At 43.9% G+C, this 27,258-nt stretch overlaps 2 protein-coding genes across 4 annotated transcripts in view; one reads left to right on the forward strand and one right to left on the reverse strand.

Annotated features, from left to right (window-relative positions):
- Positions 1-4,130: 4,130 nt before the first annotated feature.
- On the reverse strand, positions 4,131-5,065 carry LOC119465102 (EKC/KEOPS complex subunit Tp53rkb). The gene has a single exon (XM_037725905.2). It carries the CDS (start codon positions 4,942-4,944, stop codon positions 4,183-4,185), a length of 762 nt encoding a protein of 253 aa, XP_037581833.1. The 5' UTR covers positions 4,945-5,065; the 3' UTR covers positions 4,131-4,182.
- Positions 5,066-5,383: 318 nt separating this feature from the next.
- LOC119465111 (charged multivesicular body protein 4b) overlaps positions 5,384-27,258 on the forward strand; it is a 30,454-nt gene continuing 8,579 nt past the window's right edge. For all 3 annotated transcript variants that reach the window (XM_049669164.1, XM_037725914.2, XM_049669167.1), the window contains exons 1-5: positions 5,384-5,734; positions 7,558-7,735; positions 9,409-9,523; positions 14,924-15,047; positions 23,011-23,143. In XM_049669164.1, coding sequence (XP_049525121.1) covers positions 5,551-5,734; positions 7,558-7,735; positions 9,409-9,523; positions 14,924-15,047; positions 23,011-23,087 — 678 coding nt within the window. In that variant the 5' untranslated portion in view covers positions 5,384-5,550 and the 3' untranslated portion in view covers positions 23,088-23,143. The remainder of the gene's footprint in view (positions 5,735-7,557; positions 7,736-9,408; positions 9,524-14,923; positions 15,048-23,010; positions 23,144-27,258) is intronic.

Consider the following 27,258-nt stretch of genomic DNA (forward strand, 5'->3'; position numbering starts at 1 on the left):
ACATAAAAACTTCAACACGGTGCACACCGCTAAATGCATGCTGGAACTTTTGTAGGTACAGCGTATATTCTCTGCCTTTGTTTCTGTTCTCTCGCTGTCCCTATCTTTCCTAAACTAACCTCTACATAACTTCGGAGAGCGCAAAAAGGAGGGAAAGACGAGCAAGGTACACAAGACAGGCGCTGATCTTCTGTACTTTATCTTTCGTCTCTTTTTGAGCTATCCGAAGTTATGGATCTGTACCAACTAGCCCTATCACAGTGTTCGGTAACCTCTACAAGCCCTCAATCCCCTTCCCTCTGCTGGCCAGTATTCCAGTGTGAGTTTCGAGCTAGGCAGTTATGGTGTGGCTAACAGAACCTTTCCTTCCTTTCCCTCATCAAACAAATAAAAACACTGGCTCTCCCGCAATCGAGAGTAGATGTAAGCATGAAATGGCTACCTTATGGTGTTTTTTGCTGCCTGCGGTGCCGCCGCCTTCAACCACTTTCTTCTGATAACAGTGCAGCGCACTCAGCGTCTGTCGCTACTTTTTCTGCTTGTCGCGGACCGCTCATGACTCACGAACCGCTGGCGTTCAAAAGAGCGCAGGCAACTCTAACTCAGTGCCAAAAGATGACAAGCAAGTGTATGGTGCCCTCTATCTACCTTTTGTACGTCGCTAGTGGAAATACCAAATAAAACTTCAGCGTACTAGAAGTTACAGATTGAGTGATATTGTGAACAAGCATTTGGAAGAAATTGAAGCAATATTTTTAAAAACTTTTTTGGGCACTAACCGGCGTATGTAATGCGGTTCTGTACAAGTTTCTTACATGTTTTGACTGGTTGCCCGGATGATCTTGTTTTACTCTTGTAACGATGCCTGGATGTTCTCATTTCGTTCTTGCCCCATTCTCGTCTTGAGTGCCCGGATAACGGCTCTGGATTTTGGCTCAAGGTCTCTTGAAGGTCGCCGACAACGGGAGCTAAAAGCATTTCATGCTTAACACCATGTGCCTGTTGTCAGCATACTATAGCTCCATGCACAATGAAAAGAAAGGTGTAGCATATCTTCATCACCACGAGTCCTCATCATCCACAATTATCAGAGCTGCCTACGTGCATGTGAGTTCAGCCACGGGTGAACAAGAATGCACTTTCGTTCTAGGATAGGCTGGATGCTGCAATAACCATTCTGCATGCTCTTTGGAATAAACATGAGGATGACGGCTCGCCAAGTTGGTCACGGGCATGTCGCCCTTACAAAAGGCAATGCCATGTGCCACAGGGCATTGTGATGCCAGCAGAAAATACCTGGCGCACATTAATAGTGATGATGCGCTGAAGCAAACAGCAATTCTAAAGACGAAGCCTTTCTCAGTGAGTTACCACCACTTTTCAATATTGGATATGTTTCTAGCCTCTTTCGTGGGCGGATCCTAGAGATAGTGCAGCCTAAAAAATGTGGGCTGATATGTTCTATTAGGCATGTGCCCCTGGGACTCCCTGAGACCAGTGGTCGCCTTGATGTTCAAGGAGGCAAGAAGACATGTTCGCTGAACCCGAATAAATATTCACACACTCAACAACACTATTCCTTTGCAAACGTCTCGGTCAGTGGCCCGGCCTTCTTCATCATCTTATATATATGTAACTATTTATTGAAATAAACAAATAAACATAAATGTCTGCCAGGAGGATTCGAGCACAGGACCCCTAGCACAGCAGCTCGATGCTCTAACCATTAGGCTCATGCCTCAGCATGCGGAATAGAACATTGTTAAAATTTTCTGTGTGCCAACACTTGGTGCATTTTCCGAACACCGACGGCTTCCTGTGTATCTCGCCTTGTGCACCGTCGATGCGCGACACGTGCAACCCTACAGGCAGGGCTCTCCACCATGCCAGCGTTGTAGGACATTTCGTAGCTGACAGGGTGCTGTTACTTCTATCCAGCAGGAGTCCCCTTAAGTGCTGCGTTGCTGTGTCCCTGTATGTGAGCATATACGGGGGCACCACGCGTCGTGCCAAGATGTCGTACCCGCGTATACTTTGAACAACATCCGAGGAAGTCCAAGCACAATGCTGAACCTTGCTATCACTGTCGATGTTTCAATTGCCAGTTTTTAAAATCAATAAATTAATGAAATTGTCCGATCACCAGATTTGAACAATGGACCTCTAGCAGAGAATCCCGATACCGTAACCATTATGCCATAGATGGTTTTTCCCCAGTACGGTGCGCCTCATAATCAGATCATAGTTCTGGCATGTAAAACCCAGGAAAATATTTTAAATTATTTAACACGTCATTATGCGTCAAAATGTGGGCCAATTGCAAAAATCGTGCAGTCTAAAAGTGTTAGCCGGTGCTGAAGATAGTGCAGTCAAAAAATTTTAAAGCCCAACACTCCTCCTACTCCCCTCATGCAAGGGCTGACGCGATACCGTCCCGTATGTAACCCCGCCCCTATCTGACCCCCCAACTCGCTCGGGAAGACTGATTTTCATTGACTTCAACTGGAGATTGAATCATCTTTCAACTTTCTTTTTCCTTTTGCAAATGAACACATGCTTTGTTGGACTCTTACTTACAAAAATTATTAGTACAAAAAATGATGCACAGTGCAAGCTGCAGATAGAACAATGAATACGCTGTAGATCATGAAATTATATTCAACAAGGTCACTTGGCATTATGTCTACACTCATGTCATGCAGAACATTATGGTATGTTTTGGAAGCAGCTGTCAAGGTGCCTGAGGTAAAACGTAAGTATCTGAAAAGTAATAATCTTCAATCTTCAAACTTGCCAGCAGATGCCTATCGTGTGATAGAACTATGAATACATAAATTCTTCACATATGCCAGCTCATGTCATCCTCATTAAGTAAGCACAGAGGCTGACTGTAATTCACAGAGTCGCAAAAAATGTTTAACAAAGAAAAGGAGAGACAGGAATAAGTTTAAGACCACACAGGTGCTAGTATAGCTCACCTCAAGATACACCCTATTACATCATTCATTGCCAATTCTTCGATGTTCACTGTCTATCAAGGCACCTCTTGGAATGTGAACATATTCAAATTACCCAGGGACACAGTTTAGTGACATGGCTCAGACGGTGCTGCAGACCAAAATTAGAATGTCACTACGAAAAGAATGAATACTGTATAAAATGATCATGCCAAGAGCTATTGGCCACCAGAAAGAAAGGCATTTGGAACACTGTGCATATAATTGGTAAAGAAAGAATGAAACAAACATAAAGACGTTTCTCTTGAATAACCTCCACAAGGTAAACATCAAAGTTGGTGTGCTCAAAGGATACATCCTTTTGGCTAGCTTGCTCACTGACTCTGCATGTGTGTGCACATTTTTGTACTAAAGACAGACGCCACCTGAATATAAATGGATAGGTATGCAACAGCAGTTCTGACCAAGTGCTATGGCCTATTGTACAGCTTCAACAGAAAGAATTGCCCTCATTTAAAGTTTTCCCAATTGTACTAGAGCTTTTGTGACACTTTTTTGGCAAGAGTACACACTTTCTCCTTTTTTGTTTTCTTTTTTATGAGGCATTTGGCATTTTAGTATGCTGCATCATACTAACAGCTGTGTGATTCTATGTTGGGACCATCTGTTTTGCCACTACTGTCGATAGGTGGACCCACAAGTTTGTCTCAAAGGTGCAACACATGAGGCATACTATGGATCAGTTCGTTGAACAAGACATTGCAAACAGGACTTGGAAAGGAGACAGTGCTGTGTAATTTTCACAAGCCCCTTTTCCACAAAGTGTACTATCATTTCCTTTGTACTGGTAGTTGCAAAGTTGAATGGTAGTGTAACTTGGTTGAGTTGGTGTTTCACTTTAGGAAAAAAAAAAAAAAAAAACGTGTTTAAGCAAAGGTACATCAAAAGGAGGGCACAGAGCGTGCAGATCATGCATAGTGTGTGCACTCCCTTTGTAAAGGCAGCAGTAAATGGTTTAACCGGCAAGAAAAATTTCTGCAGTAACTATTCAGTCATACTGTTAATGGCTAATGGCATTGCCTTCTTTTTTTTTTTTTTGTTGTTGTTTAAACACACCTTTCAGCACAACACGTGTACGCTTGAGCGTGGGAATGTATAAGAACAAGGCGAAAACTTCCCAAATCACCTTTACTGGTACATTTCGTCTTTGCGCGCAAATTTACGGTCAACCGACCATAGTTCGCTTTCTTCCACGCTGTTTTACATCTTCGAACTTCTTCCTGATGTTCGCAGCATTTTGTGGGTAGTTTCTTGAGTAGCTATCCAGGAATCTTTGAAAGAAGCTTTCGATTCCTGGGTGAGCACTCAAGAATGCCCTTTCTAGAACGTACAAGTCGACGCCTTTGTCTTCAGCTGTTTCGCTAATAAAACTCAAGCCAAAATCGATGACATAGATTAGAGGTGATGCTGCTTCGCGACGCTGCACCATCAAGTTTGAAGTGGTGAGGTCACCGTGAACCATGTGGTTCTTATGTAGAAGTGCAACAACCTCGCCGATTTTGTCCATAAGAAACTCCAAGCTTTCCGCACGGCCCGCTGGTTCTTCCGATTGCAGAGAAACAATCCTTTCACGAACTGTCTCGGAATTTTCGATGTATCCTGTCACAATGATTCGCGACGTCATGTCAATAAAGTACACAGGCGGAACCGGCACACCAGCCGCTCTGGTCTTTCGCAAAGCGCGGGCTTCGGCTCGCATGCGCTCAAGGGTCAGTAGCCGGTCCAAGTCAGGGTGCCTGTACTTTTTTTCAAATCTTTCCTTGAATATAGCGGGCTTTCCTAAATATGTGCCTTTGTACACCTTTGCTTCTGCTCCTTGTTTGACGAGAACTGCGTCAAATGCATCCATAATGACATCAACACAAAGCATATACCATAAGTAGAGTCTTGCAGTATCAGTAGACCACTCGGACCGGCGTAATGTCATAAATGTTCAAGTCGTAACCAGTCGTAACCTCGTAACTCAAAACTAAACCTGCGCGCGTGCCTACTCAACATTCGTGGACATCGACTGCAGATCCGCCATACTTACTATTACGAAACTGCTAATGCAGCGTGCACCACCTTTACTGCGACACATGCTGTAATACTGCAGATCGTTTAAAGCTAAATAAAACGCGCCAATAAATTTGATTTATTTATGGTTAATTGTGATGGGAACGGTATATTAAGAATTAGTTCTTAATACAGTGTAATTATTTATGCCTCTTAACGTTTAGGGAGTGACATCTGAGTCATAACTACAAATAAAAAATATGAGTGCCATAAATAGGAATGTTTAATTAATTGTTGTGTTTTGATGTTGTGATTTCTTGCAGTGATGAAATACCCATCGTATACGGCACTTTCGCTATTATAGCGGCTGCAGTTGTTAGGTGTAGAAGAGGCTACGGTGTAGCGTAGGAAGAGTCCTTGGGCGGTACGGTAGCCTCTTCTAGACTTAAAGTTTCGCTAAACTTGTCGATTTAATTCTCATTAGTATTGACGTGTCATCACTTGTATCCCCGAGCAGAGAGACTACACTAACTCCACGATGAGTTTCTTTGCGAAATTGTTTGGTGGCGGGAAAGCTGGCGAGAAAGCACCTTCGCCAGGCGAGGCTATTCAAAGATTGCGCGAGATCGAAGAAATGCTTAATAAGAAGCAGGACTTTCTCGAGTCGAAAGTCAAATTAGAACTAGAAGCTGCCAAAAAGCACGGAACGAAGAATAAGCGAGGTGAGTAAAGCGGACCTTGATCCGTGATTTCACATTGGCATGGGATTGGGGTATCGCTGGTGTTGTGTCATCGCGTTGTCAAGATGCTTGGCACGCAGTTGCCGCCCGCCGCTAATTCGTATTGGGAGTGTCATTGCGTACTTCAGAGCGTTTATGTTACATCACAAGGCTAAGAATACGAACGGCCTCCTGTAGAAATCTTGTGCGACGGAGCGTTGCACGGTTGAGCGCTTCCTTGCGTCTGGTAACAGTGAACTCAAACTACATATGACTCACGACCTCTGATACGGAAACAGGTTCATGCGGTCAGCAACGTTCTTACGTGTCAAGCTAGTTGCCTGGTCATACTAATGTGCCATTGAAGAGCAATTTCTATAATACTACCGGGTAGTCTCCGCATGTTGCGTTACACAGCTGTTACTATGGGCGAAGTCGTATAAAGGCGGAGCCGATGCATGCTGAGGTCACTCATCCGAGTGTTCATCTCATTCATCTCCTGCTGGACCCTGCTGACTGCGGCGTGAATGAAGTTAACAGCATTTCATTATCACGTGGACATTGCTGTCGGCATATGCTGTGTATACAAATTCGTTTATTTTGCGACTGTGCGCACGTATCACATGAACCAAACGTCAGCGCTTCATTTATCGAAATAGACTGAAATTTCATAATTGCTAAAGTGCGAGCAAACATTTTGTGAAAATTCTCCGCAAGCTGTGCCACTTCAAGTAGCAGTGCTTTCGGAGTCGCTCGAGGCTGAGTTGAGCCCCAAAGCTAGTTACTTCCTAACGAGAAGCGCGCTTGCCTCAAATGACGAACTCAAGTTCCGTCAAGTTCGAAGTGGTATCGCTACGGTGACAGTTGGTAACGTGTTTCGTTTCCCACAAGTCTGAAAGCATATAATGTGAGATTTCTCGCAAAGATAACTTAATAAAAACTTTGTGGCCCGGTGGTTTCTCCCTCCTCCCATAAATTTACGCTAGCGCTGCGATTTGTGACATGATAGTTGGGGCTGTGACGTTAAGATATTGTGGATAGATAAGTGTCATCTGTGAAATAGGCTACGGAATGGCTAACTATGCCACAAAAATAAGAAATGTACCCTAGTGACAAATATGAGTGAACAAAAACAACAGAGGCATATAAAGAAACATGTCTGAAGGAAAAAAAAAAAAAAAAAAAAAAAAACTTCGCACAGAGCCAAACCTGGCTTACCATTGGGCAACACATACTGCATACAAAGAGTGCACAATATATACCCGCCATACAAGAAAGTCCTGTCATACACTCTGCAAAAATTACAATGTCACTATATCACTATATATGCAAGGCTTTCAGTAAACATTGAAAACAAATACAAAAAATACCCTTGTACACAGCATAGAATAAAATCACATTACTGTAGTTACTACATGCAAGTCAGAGAAAATACTGGTGAAGTTTGCAGGAGCATGTATAAAGAAAAGCATGTCTTGCAAAGCGAGATGTAGGAACCTGCTTCCTGCCTTATTAAATCTTTATTCAGTATTTTGGCTACAGTAAAGCTACTTGAACACACAGTCACATCATGCATGCAGGAAGTCTGCATTGTTGCTGTTACCTGCAAGAGGAGTGGATAACACACATGAAACTGCTTTCACTGACCTAAGAGCATCAGTTGTTAAAATGAAAACTGAAGTATACAGCCTGTTTTTAATTGCCAAGGCTTTCTGGTAGCCTTGAGCATGCAGTTTTCAGACATGCTACTAGGCATTCAGCAATATGTTTTATTCACAGTGTAAATGAGGGATCCTGATGTGTGCTGTTACTTTTCTCATTTTCAGCTGCCCTTGCTGCTCTGAAGCGGAAGCGGAGGTATGAAAAGCAGCTTGCCCAGATTGATGGCACTCTCACCACCATTGAGTATCAGCGAGAGGCACTTGAAAATGCTAACACCAACACAGAAGTTCTCAAGATTATGTCCCTTGCTGCAAAGGCTCTCAAGAATGCCCATGAAAACATGTGAGTTGGTCATAGGCCACATTTCACAATTTTTTCAGTTCCTTTTGCAATGGTTTTATTCATTAAAGCTGTTAAGGTTACCTGTTAAGTTACATAGAGAAAGTGAGGGATGAAGGTAGGTATTTGATTTGGGGGAGCATCAGGGGAAGTGTGAGATGATGCACCACATCGGTTCACATTAATTTGTCTTTCTAGTAATATATTGGATTCTGAAACCTTTAAACTTGAAAGAAAAAAAAAAAAAACCCTTGTCACTTAAACTATAGCATAACCAAGTAAAAGCTTTTGGGTTTTGTGAAATACGCCGGTCTCACCATGCTTACAGCTGCACATGCATAGGTTCTGTCACTGATGTGATGCCTGTAATTCTTGCCGTATCTTGCCTTGATTCTATGTGCATAGGTTCAAGGCAACATTGAATGGAATTGAGAGGCTAGCCATATCGTGGTTGTACTGTCTAATTAGCATGTTTTTTTCGCACCTACTATAGAGTGCTTCTAAAGGTGTTGTGTCTGATGAGACCTGGGAAAGAATGACACCCTCACATCCTTAGTTTAATCGCTTAAGTGCTTATGCTCCCATCTACCTCTCTTTTGCTCAGCTTAACGCCTTAAGTGTTTTGGAGAAGCTCAGCTCATCAACGACAATAATCTCGTTTTCAAAGTGATTTGGACAAACTCGGCAAGTCCACTTAGTTTTTCTTCTGATACATAGATGGCTGCAGTGCCAGCGTTTGGAATCCACGGTTATTTCGCTCATTTTTGTTTTATTACATAGATGTCAGCACTTTTTCAGTGTCTCGAAGGCCGCGTTGATTTAGTCTTCGTGTTCTAAAACATAGATGGCAGCCATAAAGGCAGCATTGAAGGGCCACATTTATTGCAGTCTTTGTTTTCTATTGCATAGATGGCAGCAATTTGTCAGTGCTGAAAGACAGCGTTTTTGGAGTCGCAAGCTTTTTGCCCCTTTTGGCATATTTGGAACGATGGCGTCTGCCACTGACAGCATGCATGCGAGTCGTGCGTACAAAAGAAAGTTGCTGCTTGACCTGCCTTAGAAGTGCTAGAATGCACAAAAAACTTTCTTTGGTGAAGAACTTTGCTTCGCAGAATAGTTGATATTGAAACATGGTAAAATAAATCATTTTTTCTCTATTGTAACTGTACCCGAGTTCATAACGCTGAATTGACACATACAAGGAAGGCTACTGGACGAGCACACGTCCTGTCGTCTTTCTTATCCGTGTCAATTCAGCACTATGACCTCAATTACTGCAAGGAACCAATTAGCCCCAAAATATGTTCTAACTGTACCATTTGTGGCCATGACAAGTACATATATAAAAGCTTTAGAAGAGTTTTCGATGGATTGAAGTTAAAAAATAAGCCATAAAAATTAAATCAAAAGGAGGTCACTTTTGGTCAAAATACTAAAACACTTAAAGGATTAAGGTGGAAATGACTCATAATGGGACTGGTCAGCTACATATATAGTGACAAACACATCTTCAGCTTGTGAAGTGGGGATGTGTTTAAAGGTATAACGTTTGATGATAACAGCTTACCTCTAAGGTAGTCTTTATATCTTCATCAGTTAAGCGTGAAACGTCTCCATTGTGCAACACAGTTGTGTTGCAGTGAGGTGCATTTCTGTGATGTTATTTTCTTTCTCAGGGATGTTGACAAGGTGCACGACCTTATGGATGAAGTACAAGAACAGCAGGAGATTGCTAATGAGATTTCAGAAGCCATATCTAATCCTGTTGCATTTGGCACAGATGTCGATGAGGTAAGTTTTGAGGATCAGTGTTAATGTTGCCTGAAGACTTAAGTTGCAATAAAAGCATGAAAGCTGCCATGACTGGCAGCTGAACTAAAAAGTGGCTCTAGCAAAGCAAGATAAGTGAGGCTAACCAGAGCTCAGTGTGTCTACACGCATAGATCACTACTACATGCCACTTGCTGCTGCATCTATTTCTGGCAACGAATTAATTGTTGCATTGACTTGTTAAGGGAGGCATACCACACTTCTGTGAACTTTGCCTTTGGAAAAGGGTAAACTGAGCAAGTTGGTACGCATTCGTGTTGAAACTTCAGTGTGAGAAAATAGACAAAGACGAAACGCAGAGCACATTCTCCTTTCTGCCTTTGTGTATTTTATGTCTAGTTTGCTGTATTATGAATAGACATCATAATAGGAAAGGTAATGCAGTCCATATCAGCTCTGTACAGGTTACATTAACATAAACAATAAGAGCTCGTTAAACTGGATCTAACATGGTCGTGAGTAGTGAAACTTAGTTAAGTAAGATATGCAGCTTCCTGAAGCGCTTACGTTCACAAAGGCAGCAGGAATGCTGCTTATGTATATTGTGCTAGGTTATAGGCACTGGGCGGCCGTCGTAAGGCGCCAGCGGCGCGCCGGCGATATGCTGGCGAACAGCGCCGCGAACGGCAGCTGTCAGAGCACTGGCATGTGAAGCAGACGACGGGACGACGACGCTCGGTGCTTCCAGTGATTTGGCACTGCGGGTTTTAAGGGCTGACGCACCGGAAAACGCATTTTCGTGTGTCTGCTTTTGAGAAAGGTAGTCACTTGTACGTTGCAGATCACATTCGTGGCATCAGGTAGTACATAAAGCAGAAAACGAGGAGCGCGAATTGCGATGCAAATGCAATTCCATGCACGCGAACGGAGCTCACAGCGACAAGCCATGACGTGGAACTCCAGCAGTTATATTCCAGATGTTATTTTGCTGTGCGAGTTAACATTGCCGTGTATTTAAGGGGGGACCTGGGTTGTGGACTAAAAATTTTGTAGTATCTTTATTCTTTGACGTATAGTGCTGAAAACTTGTACATATATGTAATGTTATGTGCTTATTACGAATATAAGGTCAATTTTCGTTTATCTCTTTTGGTTCAAATTTCATTCAAGTTTCCTTTAATTATCTTCCGGAAAGATTTGCCAATTATATGTTTTTTAGATATCACTAAATACAGTATCAGTGGTTTCTGTATGATTCAAGGAGTGCAACAAAACCAACCTTATTGGTCTGCCGCACCTAGAACACGAGTTACTAGGTACTGAATTAGTCACCAGAAAAACTTTTTTGAGTTTCAAGCTTTGAAGTCTCGCAACTCTTGTTATAGGTAAGGCAGAGCAATAAGATTCATTTTGTTGCACTCCTTGAATCGTACAGAAACCATTAATACCCTGTTTAGTGATATCTAATGAACACATAATTGGCAAATCTTTCCGGAAGATAATTAAAGGAAGCTTGCATAAAATTTGAAACCAGGGGACATATACTGGAAATAAGACTTATATTGGAAATAAGCACATAGCATTACATATATGTACAAGTTTTCAGCATTATACATCAAAGAATAAAGATTCTACAAAATTTTTTGTCCAAGACCCAGGTCCCCCCTTAATCATGTAAATAGGCGAAGAACACAAACATTATGGCCAGAAAAAAAAGGAGACATACGTCTTCCTTATTCTGTACATATACAGATGTACATTTACATGTACCGATCGTACATGTGTCAGTAAGTTCTCGTTCTCTGTCCGTTGTAGTTCATCTTTGTAATGCTTCCCCATTCTTAATTGATTATAAACTAGGCCAATCTTCAGTCACGGCCGATTTTATATAGCTTAGCGCGACGGGAGCCGTCAGTGACGGCGAGTGTGAACACGCCTCTGCGTTGGCGTTGGCAGTCGATGCACAGCACAGTCATGTGCCGGACGCAACCAGAGTTGGGAATTGCTAGGAAGGAAAATGTACATTAAAAGGAAGACTGATACACTGATAAGATGGCAAAATGACGACAAATCTGAGTGTTCGCCTTCGGTTCCCAAGCTTCGGAGCCGTTACACTGCAGAGGCGAAGACAGGCAAGTGGGACACGAAGCTCTTGCGTATGAAAGAAGCTCTTGCGCATGAACGGCTCTTTTATTAGCGTTAGAACAACTAGACTATAGCAAATCAGCGTCAGAAATGTAAGTGCCCAGCGATTGAGGCGCTGGCAGCGCGCGGCTGTCGCCAGTTTTTTTTTTCTTCTTCTTTTCGCGCCACAGGTGCGCGCCGTGGGGCCAAATGCAGTCATAATGCGTTAGGAAGGCTCTCGCTTTCACTCTACACCAGAATGCATCAGTTTGGTGTTTTGCATTAGTCAGTGCAAAAAGCGCTGGCGACCATGCGATTCGAGTATCGCGTTTCAATTGCTGAGCACTGAACGCGCTGCTGCCTATATACAGACCGCACATATACAGACTTTCCGCCTGAAAACGCGATGCCGCGATGAACAACGATTGAATTGAATTGCCCAACCAGCTTCAGTCATGTTTCAGTAACTGTTGGTGCACCCAAAAACGCAACATGTTTGATCAGACTTGGTTTCACGGCAGCGCCAGCTGCGCGTGGCCCGGCCGCCACATGCCATTACTTTCGCGCCGCCGCCGCATGAAGGCGCCACCGGTCCAAATTCATCCCGCGCCCGGTGCCTATGGGCTAAGCAATTAAAATGTAAGCAATTTAGCACACCCTCTTTTCATGGCCGTGCAGGCACTTGTCAGTGTAATTCTATTCATAAACCATTCTTTTAATAACCTGTGTACCCATAAGGGAAAACCACCCTTTGCGTAATGTCAATAATTCTTCAATGTAATGCTTCATCCTGTGACATTACAAAGTTGACATGTGGCTGAATGGCATTGCGGAAGCATTGCAGCATCGTTGCTTCTGAGGATGCTTGCTCAAGCATAAACTTAAGTGGGGGGTGAATGCATTTGGTGCATACAGGCCCCTAATCAACTGTTTAATGCCAGTATTTGGGATAAGAGATCAAGCCAATAGACTGCAACATTTTTGCAAGTTATGTTACTGGACAAGGTTATGTTACTGGGCAAGGTGGGTTTCATGCATATCTCAATTGGCAAGAAGAATAAGGGTATCCGAGGGAATTTGTTTTTTGTGAGTCACCAAGTTCACAACCATTTGAAGAAACGGACAACGAAGCTTGAGAAAGTATAGGAGAAATTGATTGTCATGCTAAATTGAAATGTAAAATTGCTATGTGTGGGAACTAAACCCTCATCTTGTGCATTATGTGTGTGGGGCTTTACTAATTAAGCTACTGTAGAAGCCATCCTCTTGTCCACTTTCTTGGGTATTTGTGTATGTGTACAAGATTAGCTTGTAGGTGGCAGTGTTGCTCATGGCCAAGGCGGCAGATGAGGAAAATCCTTTTAACCTTAGCAAGCATCACATAGTATACAGCTTAGGAGCAGGTCCTGGAGACTTAGAAAGTAAAACTCAAGATTTCAGTATGGAATGTGATGTGTGCAATGATTGTATGATAATAGGTGACAAAGTAGGTGGGCTATGAGTAAATGTCTTGAAACACTGCTCATAATTTTGTCTAATTTTGCATTGAAATTGTGTATTGTGAGTGGTCAAACTGTACCTCAGTGTGTAACAGTAGGCTGGTGACGATTCAAATTTGCCTATATTTCCAGTTGATTCTAACAAGTTTCAGAAAATGATTGAAATACATTGCAGTTGTCTGCAACATTCTTGAATGTTGCATAATTAGAAGAGCACTCTTATTTGGAACATTTAACAACATTAGATTATTTTTCACCCATTAGAGCAGCTTCCAGTGGCAAGAATAGCTAGTATTTAAAATTAAGGTATTGAAGTGTGAACAGTATGTGAGAAATCTTTTTTTTTTTTTTTGACATGTCACAAAGTTTAGATTGTTGATAAAATAAGGAAATGTCATGAGCTGTTCACTATTTTGTCTATGCAGCCATTTTTGTCATTGTGCAGTGAGTTTATACACTCGAATCTCGTTATAACGAAGTTGAAGGGGGGAGCCGAAATTACTTTGTTATATCCATTTACATTAATGCAGTATATGCCCAATGGGGTGCACAAGTGTAAACATAGAAATAAGAGGGCTTTGCGGCCCGCGGAACCACTACGTGGCCATGCTTCCAATGAAATTTGATTAAAACCACAAAAGAATCTTTGACGTGCGTAACACGTGACTTGGCACCTGATGCGACAACCTTCAAATAACTGCCTTCTGTTCCATTGTGATAGTCTTTCGCATCCGCTTTCCACTTGGCTCGTCGTGGTCGAGCAGCACGTGGCACACAACACAGTGCTCCGCCGTGTGATCGAGGAGGCACGCGAACTTCGCCGCGCCGGCTTGGCGTGGCCGGCAAGTGGCCTCCAAGATTCCACCGATGCCTATGTTATCTCGAAGACCATGCCCAGCTGCCAGCCTGCACGGTGCACTGCAGGGATAGAGAGAAGCGAATGTACAGCCTGGGCATGACCCATGAGATTGCGCCGGGGAGGTCTCCGAGGCCAGGCCCTCGCGCAGCACGCCGTAGAGAAAAAAAAGTTAAAGCATTAATCTGTCGCACCGCTATGTGTAGTCGCGCAGCATGGTAAGACTCGTGCATTCTTGCGTGTGACCCCTGCGAATGCGCCAGCGAGATCTCGGAGGCCACGCCCAGCTGTGCCTACCTGCGCAACGTGCAGAAATGAATACACTAATCTTTCGCACCACCGCATGTAGCCACGCAGCCAGGCACACGCAAGAGAGAGAGAGGTCAGTAGAGAAGTGTGATAGTGAGCTATGGAAATTGCGCAGGTGCACAGCTACGCGCGGCGGTGAGACCAGTGTTACTCAATGACTTATTTTACGCGGGGGCGTTGGAGTTTTGAACTCCCGTGGCGAACAAGTGCCGAACCCTGTGTAAAGCGATGTACTCGGCACGCAAATGTTGGATATTTTTTGCCTTCGGAGATGAATTTAGTTCGTTATATCCATTGGTAGAAAAATTTCATTTTGTTAAAACGAATTTTTAAATACATGGTTCTCTATAAGGATTTCACGAGGAATTTCATTTACTTCATTATTTCCTGTTTCGTTATGTTCGAGTGTACCTACTTGTGTCTTCAAGTGGCATTTTGTCATTCACAGTATTTAGGTTTTGCAAGTACATCTATCCCAAGAAAGGTTTGAATTAATACTAGCTTCATAAATGTAAATTTTGGTTGAAGTCTGTTGTAGCTATGACACTGTGTATGCACTATACAGTTGTCCTACTATGTAATTGCATTCTATTTAGTTGATTGTCTGATTTCTGTAACATTTGATTTGTGTAGGATGAACTGCTTGAGGAATTGGAGACCCTAGAGCAACAGGAACTTGATCAGAAACTCATTGATGTGGCCGGACCAGCTGCTGAGGACCTTCCCGAGGTGCCTACTGCAGAACCCACCAAAGCTCGTAAGTGATTGGTGTCAGTCTTTTTTTTTTTTTTTTTTTGTTTATGTGCTTGGTCTTGGAACTTGTACAAGACCCTTGCAGGGAAACAATATTTGTGTTTACTTTTCTCATGCTATATAACTTTGCCTAAACAAACTTCAGTAGGTCTTTACAAAGTGTTCACTAAAGTGAAACATCTTTCAAGTGCAGTAAACAATCAAGAGCCTCCTATCATGAAGAAAAGTAGAACAGCATGTCATGAAAAAAAAAAAAAATTATTTTGGATTTCACAGAGGCACAGACTTTCAGTGCCTTGCAAAAAGTGATGTTATGCATCATGTATATCAGGTGTTGTGTAAAGTGGGTTTTTGTATCACCTCGTTAAGCAAAGTGGTCTGCTAAGTTATGGTGCTGTGAGAGGCTACTTCCACTACATGGGATCCACTTTTGTCTCTGGTTGTGATGCAGATTGAAACATATCATTCTGTTGGACTGTACCTGTGGCTAGAAAAAAATAATTGTAACCATCTCTGTTCAAAGCAAACCTAGCAGCCACCGCAAAGGCCATGTTGAATCGTGTGGTTTGCCGTTCCTATTATACAGTCGAATCTCGATAATTCGAACTCGAAGGGGCCTGGAAATTTGTTCGAATTAAAAGAAGTCCGAATTAAAGAACGGACATATTTTTGAAGTATTCGAGCACATTGCACGAACGGTGCGAGTCGTGAAATATCGTGGCGCGCAACTGCCCACGCTGGCCAACGCTCGGTTCCCAATAACGACAGCAAACGAAACTTCAGGGAGCAGACGGTGCCGGATGGCAACGGGCGCTCGCGCGCGGAGACCATCGAAGGTGAGGGAGGAGGGCTGCAGGGAAGCGGATTTGGCCTCGGCAACTCCGCCGCTTCGGTGGCTCCCCTCGCCCTCTCTCAGCTCCCTCGCAGCTCCTTCCCCTTCGACTGTCTCCATGCGCGCCCGCCGCCGGTACAGCCGGCTGGCATAGATTAGCTCGCTCCCTGAAGCTTCGTTTTCTGCCGTTATCGGGAAGCGAGCGTTTGCCGGCGTGGGCAGTTTCGTTGGCCGGACTGGGTCTCCGCCGCTGCATTAAGGGCTCTCTCCTAAGCTTTTGCTCTGGCGGTGTCGGAGCAATGCCGGTTGGAGGTGTTGCGCGTTATTTGGCGCGCTGCTGAGAGCATTGTCGGTCCGAGGTATGTTCGAATTAACTGTCGCAAATGCTTTTGCGTTCGAGATACCAAACGTTTTCACTTATTGAAATACATATAACTTTGACAGGACCACAGCGTCAGTTAGAATAAACCGGCAGTTCGAATTAAGCGTGTTCAAATTAACAAGATTCGACTGTAGTATGTTCATTAAAAAAAATTATATTGGCGAACAAAAACTACAATGATGACCTGGAATATGTGAGGTAGTGTCGTGGAAAATGTTTGTACAACGATAAGTTGTGCTGACTGAAGTTTCCTAAAATGAAATTTATTTCAATGGACAATAATGAGGCTTTGATAAAGTGTTCCAGAGCATTGTTGAAATAAAAGTTCACTTGAGTGATGTTTGCTGAAGTAATATTTCACTGCATCATTCTGTGACTAAAAAGTGAGGTACTTTCGAGGCACTTGATTATTATGTAAGGTAGTTTTTGTCGCCATGTAGTTTATGAAGCAAATTTCATTTTGACAGCATAAAATCTTTTTTCACAAAGTGTTTCAAGTTAAATTTTTAGATAAGGTAAAATTAGTTGTACCAAATATTTCTGAAGTTTGTGTTGATTTTGATTTAAAGGGCAACTCCGACGATTTTTTCACCATCTCAAGGTAATTAAATATTTAGGTTCCCGAGACCCCCCCCCCCCCCTGTCACGCGTCTGAAAGTAGAATTGTTCCGCTAATTCTGAAATAATTTTAAATAAGCAAGAAAGCACAAAATGGAAACCGGACCGAGCAGTCGTGTGATGTCATGAGCGGCACACCAGCGGAGAAGGTGGGCCAGGCATGCCTGTCTCACCCGCGGGGAGGACGAAAGCGGCGAGCAGCAGATGCTCAGCTGATTCGTGACCGCGCTGGACCTTTGGGCGACAATTTCAGTTGCAGCAGCTCTTCGGATCTGTCAAACAGTGACAGCTACAATTCCGACGAATTCTATAGCCACGAATCGCCGTTTGCATTCGACCGCCACCACAAGAGCCAGCACCCATGCTCAACATATCGTGCTGCAACATGAAGGCTAGTGGTAGCGCTAACCACTGATTTTATATGTGCTGCTGCTTTTTAAGTGTTTTACCCTTCTCAGGGAAGTGCTTCACATACTCGCTATAATATGTTGTGGAGCACTGCTTTCTGCATTTGTATCCCAGAACACCACTGACAGTTCAAAGCACCGACTGGTACATTTGTTTACATCGGCAGCTGTACTGCAACCGCTTGTCGTTCGCTTAAAATATAATGCTATAGCCGCACATCAGTGAGTATAAATAATCTCGGAACTTAGCAAAACAAGCAGATTTTGTGCATGTAAGCGCCATTGCATCACTTGAGTCACGCTGATATGATTCACCACATACCTTTGAAAACAGCCCGGGCTGTGAGCAGGAGACTGTAGTACGGGCGCGTTGTTATGCTCATCATTCTTCTTACTCTCTTTATGTACACAATGTGTTCTGTAAAGTAGACATGGGTCAGCACAGTTGTCTCATGGAAATGCCGATGCCAGTATTGACACCGTTAGCAGCTCAATGAGGTAGTTGAATGAGGGGCTGTTGTATCGAAAGGGCATCCGCTTGTGGCCCATTTGGGTTATGAGGTCAAAAACAGTGCACCATGGAAGCTAAATGTTGAGTCAGCATAACAATATATAAATATATACACCCATGTACGTAGTCACATTTAACTTAGGGAAGTGCCGGCGAGTGCTACTGGCAGCCTTTGAGAACGGCAATGTACCGATGTTCATAGTGCACCGTGTCGTCACTTGTAGCGTTTTGTGTGTGCACTGTACAAAATGAAAAATGTTGAACTTCAAATCTGTATGGTCAAAACTAAGCTATAAATGCAGTTTTATTCATCCTAATGGCTTAGTTAGCTTCAGGTCAGTTGCTCGAGGTTTGCTGGTTGTAGATGCATGAACTCAGCGAATGTGGTAGGTCTAATCTTGGCTGAACACGGTTGACATTGGCTCAAAATAGCGAGGACGGAAGCTTGCGCAGTCAACAATGCAGCACCCATCTCTTGCCTGTCCACACAGAACGTAACTTTTCGCGACAGTAACTCAATTCTCAATCCAAACGCTAGCTCACTACTACTAGCTCACTCCTCGGCCCTGTCGTCTGCCATTCATTCCCAGCATGCTCTGCTTATGTCACCTTTTACATTGTAATGCAATGTGGCTAGCAGCTGAGGAGTAGGCAAGGCAGGTGGTTTGAGGGAATCAACGAAATTCATTTGTAAAAAATCTTCGCAACTCTCAAGCCTGATGTTTTCAAGATATGACAGAAGTGTGCAGGAGAACACACTCGGCAAATTACATTCAGATCCGGTGACCTTGAAAAATCGCCCTTTAACACGTTGGGACAGATAAATCAGCTATGGTCTGGTTGCTGCCATAGTGTAGTCAGGACTGGAGACATCCAACTAGCAATATTCCATTACCGATCACTTGATTAGGCTCTGGGAACCTCAGTGCACTGATAGGTGTGACTGAAGCAGATACCATATTGTGATGCCACTGCAGCATGTACCAGTTCTGCATTGCTTTATAGGTTGTTTGGAAAGATTTACCTTTCAAGCTGCCAGAAAAGTAGAATTTAGAAGTTTATTTGACTGTTCTATTCAAATGTCAAAATACTTATGGATGTTTAGTGTAAGATTTAACACAAGTGTAATATTGCCTGCTCAAAACGCTCAAGGCACCACTACAAAAATATCTTGCTTACAACATGAAGTACTTCAAAAAGGCTTTTGCCTGCTCTACCAATGAGTGCGCATGTGTTTTGTGATGGAATACTTTCACCAGGATTTGTCCACCTCCTTGAAAACCCTTGAATTTGGAAAAATTCAAGGGCCCTTAAAACTCCTTGAAAATAAATGTGCTCTTTGAATTTCTTAAAAACTGGGGTTGGGGGCAACTTTTGAGCACTCAAAGAAAGTCTGCATAGGGGCTATACCATGGACACTATCTATGGAGAAGAAATCCTAGGGATTTTCTTTTGGAGGGTGTTACTAAACAATTACAATGTGGCTTGTTAACATCCACCAACGACATGCTTAATTAGGTCACTGCTGCCATTGTGGAGGTAGACACAGGCCAGATCAAGCGACTAGGCCGTGCCTTTTGTTTTGCTAGTTCACACTACAGCCATCATGACTCCATTTTCGACCTCTAGGCTCCAGAAAGGCCTGGCAGAAAGTAAATTTCAGCCATTTAGATTTAGCACGAGTATCCTTGGCGTAAGTCGAACACTTAACTAACCATCATGCCAGAAGACAATTGGCATCATTACAATGGAAAAGTCAACTTGAAAAAGCGACTTGAAGTGCTTGAATCGTGTGTCCAACTCAGAAGTGCTTCGCTGCAAGAAATTGCAGCTAAGAAGGATATTTCACTATTTTCCAATGTATGTGTACGAATAAGGTTTGTTTTTCCCTCCTTGACTTTTTACCTTTGACATCCTTGAAATCCTTGAATTGTCATTGAGTTTTGAGTCAAATGTGGGGGGCTATGTGAGTTCAAAGGATTTGGACATGGATTAGTAAGTAGTGTATTTTGTTTGATTCATGTCTGGACTTCAATTAGAAGTTAGAATTAACTGCGCCTGTTTATATTGAATCGCGATACTACCTGCATTGAACAGCAGAAATGTTCTCTTGAAAATGCCATGTAGAAGTTGGGAGCATGGTGGCTTTCGAATTCTAACTACAGGGCAGATGCGACAGATTGGACTGCATGAAGTGCCATTTTCTAGATTGTGAGCCTTCTGTTAGCACTTCTGTCATGTTGGTGCTGCCCTGAGCCTTTACGGTCTCTTTTAATTTCTCGATATTTGATCTATTAGTTGCATGAGACTTGTTTCAGAGGTATACTTGGCTTTCTATGTACAGTCTGTCTCCTCTGATGAGTAATTAGTCAACTGTGATATACATGATAGAACTAGCCACAGCTTCTTTACTCACAAATTAAGTTTTTATGGCCATGGCACATAGTTTGCTTGGATAGATGTTTGCTTTGTAATGTGGAGAAGAGTGGTTTTTCTTCATGCTGTAGGTTTTGGTAAACCTGCTATACCTAGTTTTAGTAAAGAAACTTATCATAGCATGCTTTGTTTATTTACCATTTTTTGTGTCTGTTTTTATGGAATTTTCCCACCTATTGTTTATATAACTTCTATTAAGCCACTACTCAATGCCCCATCGGGCCTTGTAAGGTACGTTCAAATAAGTATACTTCAGGTTAGTGCTATAATCCTCTTTTCCTGCTTGTTTACTTCTCCAGCACCCTGGCCACCTGCTGCCACTATCACTGGTTATTATATATTCCGCTTCAGAGCCTCTAGCTGGCTTATGAAAGAAGTAGTGTTGAGATGAAGAGTGTTGCATGATGAAAAAATGGTGCTATCTTCACAGCATACAGGGGACTTTAGTTTCGGTTTTGGGTTGCTACAGGTTGATGGCACCTCACTGTCCAGCAGTGCTAAGAACCATTGCAAAACTGAACCGTTTAGAAATTCATATTTTCTTCGAAGCATTAGGGAATGGCACATACTGCCTGCTTCGGCGGTTGCCTGTGGCACCATGGATTCTTTTTTGAAAGTGTATAAAGAAATTATATAAATGTGTGAGGTAAATTGACTGCCCTCCTTACTATTTTTTCGTTTATTGCGATATCAAGTATATGGACACTTCAGGCACATTTCTGCCGTCGTTGTCACCGTGAAGTTCTGTATAAAGTCCAAGGGCGATAAAATCGTCGCCGCGCGCAGTATGCTGTATGTGCGAGTGAAACCGTGGAAGCATGAGGTGGTGATTGCGACTCAATCTCGTGCACACAAAAGAGGAAAGCGGGAAGGAAGGGCGCATTACTCCGGAAAGGGGGGGGGGCTCAGGGGGGGGGGGGGGGGTTCTACTCCGGGCCGCCGTATCGTGAAAGCCATCAGCGGTGGGGCACAGTCCACCGTGCACTGTGTTTTTGCCGCTTAGTTCGTGGTGATGTGAGACGCAGGACGAAGGTCAATTCGCTTGCTGCTGCTGCCACGCTTCTTCACTCCAGCGGTTTGAGAGCAAGTTTCCGCGGTCATCCAGTGAGATGTGTTGATGTTTCTTGTGCGCATGACACTATGCTTGTTAATTTTGTTAGTATGCCTATGTTTACAAGCTTATACGGCCGATAAAACTACTATCCTTATTTCGGATAGCTGTCAAATTGAGTTATGCCTGTGTTTACAAGTTTACAAATTAGTTACATTTACAATTACAGTTACAATTTTATTGCGATAGCAATTATATGTGCACTCTAAGCGTATTTCTGCCGTCGCCGTGAGGTTCCGTATAAAGTCCACGGGCGATAAAATGTCGCTGTGCGCCGTATTCTGTGTGTGTGAGAGAAAGCGTGCAAGGGTGAGCTGGCGATTGCTGCGCTATCTCGCGCATGCAAGAGAGCGAAGCGGGAAGGAAGCGTGCCATCTTCCAGTCGTGGGAAGCGCTCCGGAGGGAGGATAGGGAAGGAGGGGGGAGTTATTCGCACCGCACTAGTGGGCCCACCGGGCTGCAAGGCCCCGGGGGGAGGGTAGGGAGGGGGGGGGAGGCCGTGTACTTAGCCGTGCGGGGCGGGCGACTGTATCATGAAAGCCATCTGCGGCGAAGGCAGAGTCCTTCCTCGCTGCTTTGTGTTTTTGCGGCTTAGTTTGCGTTGATGAGAGCGGCGTGACGAAGGTCAATTCACTCGCTGCTGCTGCGCTTACTCACTGCAGCGTTTTGACAGCGAGTTTCTGCGGTCATCGAGTGAGATGCGTTCATGTTTGCTTGTGTGTGTGTGACAGCATTGTTAATTTAGTTAGTATGCCTATGTTTACAAGTTTATACGGCCAAAAAAACTACTATCATTGCTTCGTATAGCTGTCCACTAGTTTGCTATCACAATTGATGCTTCACCTTTCGGGCGAAACTGCATTTTTTTTTTTTACAGGTTTACAAATTAGTTGGTATGCCTTTGTTTACAAGTTTATATGGCCGATAGAACTACTATCCTTACTTCGTGTAGCTGTCAAATTGAGTTGCTTTGACTAAAAGCTTTGTTGAGGTGCTGCATGATTGACATAGGAAACCAAAGCACCTCTCTTGTTGAGGTCTTGCTTCTGCTGTGCTGAAGCTTTCTTTGGCATTAGCTTCCTTTGTCAATACGGTTGCTCAAAGGTTCTTCATAGCTACAAACATATAATGAATGGCAGGCTTGTGATTGTGTTTAAGTTGTTTTTTGAGCATAAGCAAGAGTATTTGGTTGCCTTCTGCAGATAGTGCAATTGATTTTTGGTCATGGAGACCTGCTTGTGTGACTTACATTGAAAGTGCTCTCTTGAAATTTTCAAGCGAAGCTTGTATTGCCTCACTCATGTCGGCGTCGGTGTTGGTGTTGGCATACGAAAAAACCCAAGCCGTGCGAAAATAAAAATTGCTCGTCGGGCTGCGGATTTGAATCACCGACCTCCAGGTTGCGAGAACACCACGCTAACAGATTCAGCCAATGTCGGTTCATCATACGCGCCCTTTAAAGAGGGCTTGAAGAAGTAGACGCAGCGTAAGGCGCGTCTACTTCAGTGCACACTCAGCAAACGAAGATGTCTCGAAGATGTCCCCTCCCTCCCGAGGAGGGAAGGGGTGTGATAACGTGTTCGCCCACCTCGCGCCCTCCGTTTCCGGCTAATTGTGCTAATTTGTGGCCAGTGTAGTGTTTTATGACACAATTTCTTTTTTCTCTACAGCTGCAGCCCCATCCAAGGCAGCAAAAGTGCATGAAGAAGACCCCGACATGATGGAACTTGCTAAGTGGGCTTCTTGAACAAATGACTGCTTGTCACATTGCCTGTTTCTTGATGCCTGCAGTCAGCACTTTCAGTAAGTAGAAATGAGTTCGTTGAATTTGTCATGATTTATGTTCATTGTAATCTAAGCAAGAGGTTCTGAATAATCTTGCCATCTTTAAAGGTGCCCTGCAACACTTTGGGGTGATAAATAAACCCTATTAGTTGCAAGACAATGGTGTCATGAACAGCTGCACCATATAAAGGCAACTTTTGCGCAGCAGGAAATGTGCAGCTCTAAAGTTTACTCGTGCGTTCTTGCGACTTTCTATCTCTGCCATCCTTCAGTGCACATATGGTCACTATTGGCAGATTGCGGATTGTCACAAAAAAATGTGGTTGATCCCTCTTATATAGGAATCGGTATAGAACACGAAAGTGAAACGTGTCTTCACAGAAGTAGTGTAATGTTTATTGCACATTGATATATAATGTCTATTGGTGTTTTGTGGCTAAAGCGCCCTTAGGCGTTGATGCACCCACGCTGACGCCTGGTGGCACGTCTCCTCCATCACGACTACCAACGTCGATGACCATGAGCAACCGTCGTGCATATGGAAGCTGCACTACGCTGCACACGCTAGCACAACGCGAAAGACGAAGCACGTAACTGACACACTAATACACGCGCAAGACAAAGCACGTAACTGAATCGTCACCGAGTCAAATCAGCGCGTACAGCGCGTCGTAATTGCAGCCTCCGCGATCAACTTCAGAAACATTTTCAGAGCTAATTGCGGAGGCCACGCTCCGCTCTGCTGAGTACGGTGAACGCCACCTAGGTGGTTGGTAGTGCTTCTTGATGCCAGCGTCCCTTCGAATGCTGGCATCGAGGCGTCGTAGTGCTGAGACCACCGAAGCGTTCACTGTCGGTGTCGCGTTAGTGTCATAATGCAGTACTTCTCTTTTCTGCTCGTAGGCGGCGGCACCGCCCCGAGCAAGAGCGCGCGTACACGGAGGAGTGTTAGATATATAAGGCGCGTCTGTGTAGCTCTCTGCAAATGCGTTTGTGGCGCAATGGGTTAAACGCTCGGCGATCTATCGTCGCGGACCGAGAGGTCGTGGGTTCGATTTCCAAATTTTGCATGTTTGTGGAACTTTTTCTTCTGGTTTCTTTCTTTGTATTATGTTCGTGTACATTGTAAGCTGACGTATTTCCGTGACGGAAATACGTCAGTGAAGTCTTGGTGGACCCCGGCATAAAACACTTTCGTGTTAAAAATCATTACGTGGAACAAAAGCAAGAAAATGTTAAGCAGTGCTGTCATTCTTCATACTTATTTGCTCTGTAAAAAACGATAATGACCACTGTCTCAGAAAGTTAAACAACAAAAATTCATTTAGCACTTCTGCACTTCTGCAATCTGGAGCCTGCTTGAGTTATGCTGCCTGATGTGTAGTGTGATATCATTTCATTGCTAAAGTTTCATTGATCGTCCTGCATACATTGCATTTGCATTTTTTGCTGCACATTTCAGTTTGTGAATTCTCTCTAAGCAGCTGGATTCATGTGAATGCAGGCCAAAGTTATCATTGGTTGCTGCTATAGAGCCACGTGTTTCAAGGCATGCAGCGGACCTGCATTGCTTACTCATTTTTGTGTCATGGCAAGCTCATTATTTTTCAGGAGTGAACATGTAGAGCTACCACTGCTGTGAATGAGCAAATTCACGTTTTAAGCAATTCTCAAAGCACATACTCCGTAAGCAGACAACATGGTGCAAGTAGCACCTGTTCTGCTCCTTGCTCTTGTGCAGTCCACTGAACCCACCCTCAGTGGTGCTCAAGGCTCACAAATGGCGCACATGAGCAACATGCTTGCATGTTTACATTGACAGTGTACTGCCCTGCTTGTGGTAATATAACACAATTAGTCTTCTTGTGGGTGGCCCTAAATTCTCGTAAACTGGTCTGTATGCCTATGCACCTTGCTGCTTCCGGTTTTCATTCCCAAGCTAAACAGTTCTTCAAAGGTGTATACAGTCAAACCCGCATATATTGAACTCACAAAAAAAAAACTGGAATTAGTTAGATATATTGAGTAATTCGATATAGAACATTTAAAGAATTTGACAATGTACAAAACGCACCTCATTAAAAAAGTGTTCTTTATTTCGTAAATACATGTGCGACGGGCATATTAGCGCGAGAAATAGTCGCTGATCTTCTGCTTTTTCATTTTTAAAGCATTGTTGAGCATACACTTTTCAACATTGTCGAGTGACTTGGAAAAGCCGAGCCCACGGCCTTCTATGGACGCTCAGTAGTGGCGAACAACGCTCAGTGCATGAAGTGCATCGGAACATGTGGGCGGGTCGGAACTGGATGGGTCCTCGCAGTTACTGTCGCCGGCAAGATCCCTGGCCAGATCGGCAACGATGTCTTCGTCAGCGAGCTCTCCGGTGGTCGCAACATGGTCGTCGACGGTGACGAAGTCTGTCGCTGCAGTCCCATCACAAACGGCACCCGGGAACTCGGGACAGCTGGCTAAACAAATCATCAAGTTCCTCAATTGGTTCATTGCACTTTTCAGATGAGCTTGCACCAGCCTCGCCGGAAACACTGAGTCCACAATGACGGAAGCAATTCTGAAGTGTTTCTTTTTTTATGTCATTCCATGATGCATTCAGCATCATTATTGCGCCCAGGAGGTCAATTTTCAACTCCCGGCCAGTGCGAAGGTTTAGCAAAAGCCGTTGCACAAGGCGTTTTCTATAGCCTACCTTCAGTGCACGAATGACGCCTTGGTCTAAGGGCTGCAGCGCTGAGGTTGTGTTCGGCAGCAGGAAACGAAGCTCGATATTGCTGACGCTTACCTTACAATGATGCACAGAGCGACATGCGACTTCTTTTATCTGCGTTCAATTCTTCTGATGATTTCCAGCTTTGCGGATATTGGCAGGTTCTGCCATTTCACGGCAGCCATCTCTTACGGAGCGGACGAGCGCTGCATTCCGAGGATGCTACTACGCACACGATCTTGCACTTTCACAAACAACAAAACACTGAAGCAGTCGAGCCGATCGTATGCAGGCGCACGTGGCCGTGAGTGAGAGAGTAGTCGAACCACTTTTTCTAGGGGGTGGCTGTCCGAGGGAGCGAAAGCAGCAACGCATGTGCGCAGTTGGGCTAAACCACTTTGTCTGGGGGGTGGGGGGGGGGTGGGAAGGGGTAATGGCGGCTCGCCCGGTCGCGGTATCGTATACGGCGCTCGCCGCGCGGGAATGCCAACTTCTGGGGTAGTTTTGCGCTGCTTGAAGTTCGATATATCGATAGCGGCTGCTATTTTTGTTCGATGTAATCGTAATTTTTGCTATATATTCTCATTGTAACATTATGGTGTTCAAAAATGTTCGATATACAGGGTAAGTCGATGTAAACGGGTTCGATATAGTCGGGTTCGACTGTACCATGCAAACGTTGCAGCCATTGTGTAGACAAGAAATTTGTGGCAGGACTTCTACTGGCCTGCATTCAAGTGAATTTAATGCATTTATCATGCGGTAACTTGAGTACTGCCTCATAGCTTTGTATTGAAGGGCCTCTCATTAATTTAGAACTTTTCTTTTTTTGAACCAAATTTCAATGCCCTTGGAGTTCAAATTTATGAGATTACCCTGTGCACGCTAACACACGAGGCATTGTCATTATAAGAATGTGTGAGAAGCCTGTCCACAAGCTGAATGAAGTGTGATGGAAAGCATTGTGGCCCATGCAAGAGAAAATTGCAAGAGGCACATGGTTTTTCTGTAATGCACTGGTAATTCACTAGAAATACAGAGGATGGTGTATGCTATGAATTTGTTGTGGTAGCTTCAGGGCTAGAGAGATTGAGCAGATGGCTAATATTGTCCACAGAGATGTCATCAGTGGCTGTGACACACCATAATGACAGTTGGGAAACCAGTCCCCTGTCAACATGCCCAAATGACTTGTGTGCCGGTGGTATGACATTTAAGAACATGTTTTGTTGACATTGGCGATACACTTTAGTGGGAACAAACCATGGGAGTGGGTTTGTTGCACTGTGCAAGTGGTCTGCAAGGAAGCTGTTACAATGGTGGCTTGTGTTTGAGCTAAAATAGGGCATTGTGCTAACACGTTACAGCGCAAGTGTGATGAGATAAGAGGAGGGGACATTTTACCTGG

The sequence above is a fragment of the Dermacentor silvarum genome, chromosome 1, assembly GCF_013339745.2.
Source record: "Dermacentor silvarum isolate Dsil-2018 chromosome 1, BIME_Dsil_1.4, whole genome shotgun sequence".
Taxonomy (NCBI): domain Eukaryota; kingdom Metazoa; phylum Arthropoda; class Arachnida; order Ixodida; family Ixodidae; genus Dermacentor; species Dermacentor silvarum.

What these genes read in the sequence shown, in the direction of transcription:
- LOC119465102 (XM_037725905.2), bottom strand. Translation starts at nt 4,944, where the DNA reads ATGACATTACGCCGGTCCGAGTGGTCTACTGATACTGCAAGACTCTAC.